At 55.0% G+C, this 8607-nt stretch overlaps 1 protein-coding gene across 1 annotated transcript in view; it reads left to right on the top strand.

The window, feature by feature from the left end:
- The first annotated feature begins 6983 nt into the window (after positions 1–6983).
- Positions 6984–8607, top strand: part of Dok4 (docking protein 4) — a 6704-nt gene continuing 5080 nt past the window's right edge. The window contains exon 1 of the mRNA XM_013354193.2: positions 6984–7271. Within this exon, the coding sequence (XP_013209647.1) occupies positions 7206–7271 (66 nt within the window). The 5' untranslated portion in view covers positions 6984–7205. The remainder of the gene's footprint in view (positions 7272–8607) is intronic.

Here is an 8607-nt window from a genome sequence, read left to right on the forward strand (position 1 = left end):
TCTCGAAAAACCAAAAAAAAAAAAAAAAAAAAAAAAAATCTGGGTATGATAGCACTTGAGAGTTAGAAAGCAGATCTCTGTGAGGTCAAGGCCAGCATGGTCTACACAGCCAGCTCCAGGATAGCTGGGCTACACAGAGAAACCCTGTCTCAAAAGAGAGAGAAAACTCTGCAGTGGTTGCCTTTAATAGGAGGCAGAGGCAGGCAGATCTCTTAGTTTGAGGCCAGCCTGCTCTGCAGAATGAGTTCCAGGATGGCCAGGAACCCTGTCTCATTATATATATATAAAAGGCAATTAGATTAGGTAGCACAGTAGGTGGAGAGGGTAAATTGGGTAAAAGTTCTGAGAACGAGAGAATGAAGTTCAGGAATCCCACTTAGAGAAGATGCTTCTTAAATTGCATTATATTGCGATGATGATTTCTTTTGAAATTCAAGGGACTGAACCTAGGGCAGGTCCTCCACCACTGAGCTATATTATACCCTCACCCCAACTCTCTTTGCTTTTCTTCTTTTGAGGCAGAGTCTCACTAAGTCTTTCAGACTTCCAGACCATCCTTGAACTCATCAGCCTCCTGCCTCAGCCTGCGATTATAGGCATGTGCCACCAGCCCAGGCTGAAAGGTCTCTTTATTGCTGAAATTCATGTTTTCTTTGTGGCCGGGCAACTCCTCCAAGTGTCTGGGGATGAAAGCAGTTCACTGTGTGACTTGAGGCCTGAGGACTTTATGAGCTGCTGTTTGCAGTAAAGCAGGTGGGGTCAAGTTTGGAAGATGCATGGGAAGTCATGAGGTCATGGGAAGGTCAGGAGGTCATGGGAAGGTCAGGGGGTCCAGCTTAGTGGTGAGGAAAGAGAAAGCCACCTCTTGTGCCGTAGCCCCATGGCCTCCCTTGCACGTGATATGCATTTCAGTGACAACCCTGGGATATTTTCAGGGGACAGAAAATGATTCTAGGAGTTCACTGTGTGTCTCTGGTATTCTGGAGGCCGGCAGATGGACTCCATGCATTGGTGCTGGATTCCTGGTTTCTTCATGCACTAGGCTAATCCCTCAGAGACAAGGGTCAAACTTGGGCATTTTTATTTCTCAGGGTTTCAGTGAATTAGGTAAAGCCTTTTGTTTGGCCTTGTACTTATAGCCTAAAATAGGAGTCCTCAGGTGTCAACATTTGACAGAAGCACCTGGAAAGACCTAACAGATTTCTGCCTGCAACTCCCACAAATTTTGATTTCACATGTCGGGGATGGAACTTGTTTCATGAGAACACCCACACTTCTGGTTGAGGGACCATGCTTTCAAATCGCGGATCCCAAAGTGTGTAGATGTAGCCTGGCCTGGTGGCAGAGGTAAGCCCCGTATCCAGAAATAGAGGCAGAAAGATTGTAATAGGTTCAATAACAACCTAGGCTACATAGCAAGACCCTGGACCCGGGAGATGGCTCAGTGTGAGTCCCCAGCACCCACATCCAAGCAAGTTTGTAACCCAGCACTGCGGGGCTGAGATAGATCCCAAAGCCTCACGGACAACCAGTGTACCTAAATTGCAGAGCTCTCACTAGCTATCTGGAAGACACCCAGTATCAGACTCTGGTCTCTACTCATGAATACACACACACACACAAACACACACACGCACGTATGCATGCACACACATGACCTAGTTTCAAGAAATCTAGTAAGTAAAAAATAAAATATGATAATGTAGTCTGCCCAGGCTTGCAGAGGGAGCAGGTGAGTACAGTTGAGTGTGCGGTTGGTGATGGTGAAGCGGAGCGAGTCGTGGGCAGGTCTGGGCATTAGCAGGGTATTGACTCTTCAAGTTGGTGAGGTTCAAAAACTGGGAGTTGATGTAGGGTTCACCTCCAGAAGATGCGGGGCAACGTGAGTTTGGGCTTTGAAACACAGAGAAGAGTTGGTATAACTGAGTTGGTACTAGCAGTGAGCTGAGGGTTGGAATATGTCCTGCAGTTCGGAGGAATAAGGCGTTGGCGGAGCTCCGGGACTGGGCGGATCTCTCGGGTGGGGCGTGGCTCCGGGAAGGGGCGTGACACAACGCCAGTGATGGGCGGGGGTGTGGCGGTGGGGCGTGGTGTGGCGCCAGGGCGTCGCGGGGCGTGGCCTCAAGGGGCGTGGCGTCGCGGGATTAGCAGAACCGGCTACCTCTCGAGTCTCCGCTGGATCCGGATCTGGCGGCTGCACCACACTCCAGTCTCCAGCCCGAGTCGTGCGCCACCATCCCGCCACCACCGCCGGGCTGCGCCTAAACGCGGGCATGAGCCCGCCCTGCGACCCGCGGAGTCAGAGTCCCCAGCCCGGTCCTCGGCGCCCAGGTAAATAGGTGAGTGTGAGGCGGGGAGGGGGTCCCTAGGCCGCACCAAGCTGTGAGATCCCGGCGACTCTCACCCTGGGGCGCCCTCGGTCACCTCAGGAACCTGCGGACTCTCCCAGCCACGAGAGTGTCTTGATTTAAGGGAGGAGGGCTCAGACGCACCCCTCGAATCCAGCAGGACCCTGAAACTCCCTAAGCCGTCCCCCACCCAGCTCCCATCTCTGGGAATCCCAGGTCTGGACCTTCCCTCACCTGCCCTACCACGTATTCCATCAGAAAAACCCTGATCCCTGGCTTCCTTAGCTTCTTTCCGGAAGCAGCCTTTCTCGCCTTCCTGCTCCCCAAATTCCAAGAGACTTCTCCCTACTGCCTACCGGACCTGCAAGTGGCTTTCCGATAGATTGCAGTCCTCCAGGCCAGCAGTCTCTTGCCCTAAAATCTTCCTCCTCTGTCTCTGGGATTCTGCCCACCTTGGAGCCAGCTAACTGGTTTCTGTCACTGAAAAGGGACAGGAGCAGAACCTTGGGCAGACAGGAGCTCTGTGCAACCTGCCTGCCTGGAGCTGTGGGAGCAAAACAGTTACCAAGCACTTGGACGGAGGGCTGGGATGGAGGGCTTTGATAAGCCAGGGCAGCTCGGGGGCCGGGTGTCAGCTCGGGGGGCCGGGTGTCAGCTCCAGCACATTCCAGCAGCCGCCAGGGCTGCGCTTTCTGCACATTCTTTGCCGGCCTTCTTCAGGGAAATGTGACTGCCGTGTAGGCATCCCAGGTGGATCCTGGAAGCTTTGTCCCTCTCACAGTTGCTTTTTCTGTGTGCCTGGGTGCTGGGTATTCCGGGGCAGGGCAACAGGCTGGATGTGACCTCATCCAACAACCCCAGCTAAGGTGGGGCCCCTAGCCAAGCTCAGAGATGGTGTCAGCAGCAGCACAAGTACCCTGAGGCAGCTTTGAACCAAACAGTGGAGCATAGAACCCACTGGTCCTCCTAGTCTCTTGGACTTCGCTGGTCCTGCTGGTTGGCACGGAGATGCAGAGAAGTGAGAGCCTGCTCGCACACTCAAGAAGCAGAGCTAGATAGTGGTGGTGAGGGAGGAAAGGATGGGGACAATCATAGATTTAAAGTAGTGTCCTTCCCTAGATTGGGCACCTACTCTGTCCTCTATCAGTGTCCTGGTCACTGGGATGGAGCTATAGCTAGGTTGAAAAGGCTTGGACATCGGGGAGCTGTCATTGTAGGTGTCTCTACATGAACAAGTGACAGATGAAGGAACAGGAAAAATCTCATAGTGACGTGTGATAGACCGTAACACTGGGTGCTGTGAGACAGCTAATTAGCAAGGCCAGGGTGTCAGGAGAGCCTTTAGGAGGAGGTGGACTTTCAGCCGAGATCTGAATGAGGCAGCAGAGTAGACTTGAGACCATGGGAGGGGAATGAGTTAGAGGTAGGGAGCTGCCCTGAGAAGGCATTTACATATTGAGAAGTGGCAGGGCACCAGGGGAAACAGATAGCATCGGTGTGGGGCACTGGACCACGTTCCCGGGGGCCATGAGTGTTCAGATGTCCTGTCTCCCTTATGTTCCTCTGCCCAGTTTAGTGTTTGGTCTGTCTTTGTGGCTCTCCTTGGACAGGACCTTCTGGGGCATGGGAATCTGTGGGAGCGCACCCTGCTGGCCCCAGATAGCAAGCACAGATGGATGGGGCAGCGGGGAAAGTAGTGGGGAGAGTTCTCCCTGCAGGAGACACCTGATTGCAGGTGTCTCTGCTGCGAGGTGGAAACAGACTGCTGACCGTGAGATTGTGTCCAGATAGGGCCTATCCGCAGCCCCGATAAGATCTGATCTGTCAGAGGCGGGGCAGCATGGCCAGGCAGGCAGCACTGGTGGAGCCTCCCTGTCTGTTCTGGAGCCAAAGCCTCCAGGCAGGATTCTGGGAGGGAGAAGCAGGTGGGTAGGAAGGGCCCCAGGAGGGGATGCTGCCTTTCCTGGGGAGGGCAGCAGTGTACTGTCCAGCCTGGCTCTTTGTGGTGGCCTGGCCCAGGGCAGCTACTGTCTCTCCAAGAATAGCCAGCCACATTGATTCCAGGATAGAGGAGAGGGGTGGGGAGGGTTGCCCCTAGAATCATGAGAATGGCCACTGGAAACCCAGCTTAGCCATCTAGGTATGTGCACAGTCTCAAGGGCTTCATCCTAAAGCGGAGGGTGGTATAGCTCAGGTCCTCTCACAGTTGGAGGTATCTGTCTCTGCAGGCGCGTGAGAGGCTGGTGGTAGCCATGGAGGGGCAGGGGCTTTCTCACTGCCCCTAGTTCTTGTCTATTGAGCCTTTGAGGGACCTTCTGGGGGCAGGTTAGTAATGGCTTTCTGTTTAAGACCGTATACTCCCTCTTGGCAGGGGCAGGGGCGGGCGTGGGCATGGATCCCTCTCTTGGTGTTCCCTTCTCCACCCTCACCTTCCCAACCCTCTTTGCACTCCATTTGGGGCCCTGGGTCAGTATTTGCTCCTGCAACCTCAGTGGGGACGGAATGAGATCAGAGGTCAGAGCAGGCTGGCTGGTCATAGGCTCCCCATAATGTTGCTTTTCAGTGGTTCTAGGGCTGGGTGTTCTGTGGACAGACTCAGCAGGAAGCTCTGAGACCTTGGTGGCTATGGGTTGTATAGAGGAGACGGTTGACGGAGCCAACAGGGAGTGGCCAGCACTGGGCATATGGAGGCTGGTTTGTAGTGGGGTTATGGCCTGGCCTGGGCAGGAGGGTCTGGAGCATGTGTACCTCCTGGCTTCACTTCCTCAGTTAGAGTAGAAAGATTGGCTTTGGACCTTTGGCATTCCTCCTGCTTCTGCCTACCTAGCGCTGGGATTACAGGCATACATCACCACATCCTGCCCAGGTCCTTTAGAAAAAAAAAATACACAAAAACAACCAATGTGAAACCAAGGAATTACAGTCATATTCCTGGTTTTCTGGGCCACCTGAGCCTGTGGCTTCTTGTAGGCTGCTTGGGAAACCAGCCTTGAGTGCTGTGTGTGGACTGCCTGCCAGGGGCCGGCTTAGCTTGATAGTCATCTTAGAGGGAACTCCATAGAGCCAGTGCTTGTTCTTGGGACAAGACAACCCCAGAGGCAGGTGGTGGAGACAGAGCTGGGAAAATGACCCCCCTGCCCGAGCCCAGGTGTGACAGGGCTGACGAGGACTAGCCCCAGGAGAGGCAGAGCACTTGCCGTGGGAGCATCCTGGACATGGGAGCTGTAAGAGAGGATGTAAAGGGCCAAGGGGGCTGTCCCTGTGCACAGGAGAGAGGTGATTGCTCTGCTCCACCTCTTGTTTGCCTGTGCCCACTGGGGTGTCCCATCTGCTGCTCGTTAGGGACGCAATAGACAGGCCTCCAAGAGATTAATTAATGCCAAGATGCTGGCGGATTGAGATTCGTGCTTGCCCTAGGGCCCTATCCTGGAGACACAGATGTCCAGCTAACTCCAGAAATGCTACTGCATTACCACCCAGTATTCCTGGAGATGCGGGGAGCCATGTTGCTAGCATAGCCCTGACTCCTGAAGCTTCATGACAGAGAAAGCTTATGTGGTGGCAGGCAGCCAAAGGGGCCTACAGGACAACGTTCCACTCAGGAGCGTCCTCATTCCTCTTTGGCTGTGTCCTGTGCTTGCTGGTGGCTTATTCTCTCTGGGCAACTTTCTTTTTCCAGTGTATAATATGAAGGTGTTAGATTGTGTCATTGCTGAGATTGCCCGAGTCTGTATTAACTGATCCCAAATCTCCCCCTGCTGTTCCCATTTTTCCTGCATTGCCTAGGCTACAGCCCATGCCCCTGGTCATCCTTCCTATAATTAATGCCTGACCATGCTCAGGACATAACACTGCTTGGCTTGGCTAGACCAAGTGGCCTGACAGGGCCATGTCCCCACCCTCAGGCTGGCCTACTCCTCCTAGCTCAGGGCCAGGGTAAGTGTCTACTTCCTTAGAGGCCACAGCCTACAGTCCCACACATTCCTCAGACTTATCCGGGGCCCCACCCCCTGGACTCTGCCCTCCTACCCAGGGGACACCAGCACCCAGCAGAGCTGCCCAAGAGTCCAGGGACCAGGAGCAGGATCTGAATGGCTTGAGCTGGTGACTCCCAGCCTCTCACCAGGGCTGGGGAGAACCAGGTATAGTGTGGCAGGCAGAGGGCTTGGGGTCTGGGAAACCAAAAGTGTACTGTCTTTAACCTGGAAGTGCAGGCTTTTGTAGATAAAGGACCCTGGGCCAGTTTCTGTAAGTTCTCTGCTGGGATTCCAGCACCCAGGAGACGGGTGCTCCGGCAAGTTCCTTTAAGTCTGCCCCAAAGTTTTATCAGGATGGCCAGATGCTGCCAAGCTGAGGGGCCAGGCTCCTCCAGAGACAGCTACCTCCCCTCTTTTTTTGCCATCGCCTCCATAGCAAGCAGAACGGGAGCCAGCCAGCCAGCCCAGGAAGGGGTTAACTGCCAGCCCCAGCCTTGAGGGAGGGGACTGGGCTGGACCATTTTCCTGCTCTGCCTCCACCTCGCTTTTCCTGAATGGTTCTGCCGTCCTGGGGTGGGGAGGAAAGGAAGGAGGAAGGGCGGGCGGGCAGGCGGGCAGAGGGAGGGAGGAGTGTGGGAAGAGGAAGGAAAAAAAGAACAAGACAGCCAGGGGAAGAGAAAGATGTCACTGGCTCTAATCTCCCTGTCATTTGGGTTTCCAGCAGGAGCTGGGCGAAGCAGCTGCTAGAACAATGCTGAGGCGGGGGAGGTGAGGAGTGTCTTGAACAGGTGATCAGGGAAGACCAAGACACCTGGGCTTATCACCTGGGCACCCCTCCCGGCCTCAGCCCAGCCGGCACCCCAAAGGCGGAGGGGCAACCATGGCGACCAATTTCAACGACATCGTCAAGCAAGGCTATGTGAAGATGAAGAGCAGGAAGCTCGGGGTGAGCCACCCTGGCGGGGGCCCTTGTCAATAAACAGTACCGAGGATGGGTCTGGAGACATGGTGTGTGGGGGCCCCGCCAGCACTGGGTACTGTATGATTGTGGTTCGAGGCTTCTCAACACTGGCTGGCTGGCATGTACCCGGCCAGCCTCTGCCTACTGCATCTCTTGCCCCAGCTGGGCTGGCTGGCATCCCAGCCACTGGACCAGTAGTGGTAGCTGACAGTCTGGCAGAGGCATCCCTGCTATTGTTGAAGTTGTGGCCACAGCAGTGGCGGTGGAAGCAGCGGAGGTTGGCAGCCACCACCGGGTAGCAGGAGTGACTGGAAAGTGAAGCTGGCAGAGCTTTGGCTCCTGGGCCTCCTCCCCTTGCTCCCCACCCCCTTTCCTCCCTTCCTCCCTACCTCTCCTAGCCTCTTTTCTTTAAAGTGACCTCTCTACCCCCCATCCGCCGCCACCGTGCATCCGCTTCTCAACTTGTTCTGAGCCTAGACTCATATTTTAGGTGGTTGTTTTGGGTGCTAAAGAAGTGTTAGGGAAGGGGAGTGGCTTGTTAGGAGGTAGGGGTAGGGGCATGGGGGCGGGGCAGAGGCTGACACTTCCTGATCTGTGGGTGAAATGGCCCTTGCTCTGGGATAGGCTGCTTTCTTTGGAGTTGTTGGCATTGTTGGCTGTGGCCCTGAGGTGAGGCTTAGAGGGTTTATACCCCTACTCAGCCCATACAGGTTTCTAGCTGGGTGGGGAAAATCTCCCAGGGACATGAGTAGGACCCTAGGGTCCCTTTGAAACCTCTGCTCCCCTGCCCACCCCCTACTTCCATTGAGAGTCTCTTCCCAGTAGGAAAGCAAGCCCTGGTGACAGGTGACTCAAGTCTATTTTTCCCAAGACTCCTGTCCCTCCCTGCTACCTTGATGGGTTAGACTCAAGGCTTCCTGGGCTAGTCCGAGGGTGAGATGTCCAGAGCCACCTTGGAGGGGGCTAATTCTTGTTCCTCCTGCCCTTCTGGGGTGTCTCATGTTCAGAAAATGCCCAGTAGCCCACTGCCATCGACGGGGCCATCAGGGCTTTGAGGCAGGGTGGCTGGGCCTGTTTGAAGTCTCACTGGCCCAAGCCTGGTAGAGACCCTGCTCTTTCCTCTCAGACAAAGAGCAATACTGAGGCCAGGCCCCGAGGCCCAGAGAACGAGGACCTCACTCCTGCCACCATTCCTTATTCCCACGCTTAGATGCAGCAAGTCCCCAGGGGCCAGCGGAGCTGAGGCTCTGTCCTGAGTGAGGCTTGCCAGGAAAGCACTGGCTACAGGGCAGGCAGGTAGGGTCAGCGTCAGCCCTGTTCA

This window comes from Microtus ochrogaster, chromosome 4, assembly GCF_000317375.1.
Source record: "Microtus ochrogaster isolate Prairie Vole_2 chromosome 4, MicOch1.0, whole genome shotgun sequence".
In the NCBI taxonomy this organism is placed as follows: domain Eukaryota; kingdom Metazoa; phylum Chordata; class Mammalia; order Rodentia; family Cricetidae; genus Microtus; species Microtus ochrogaster.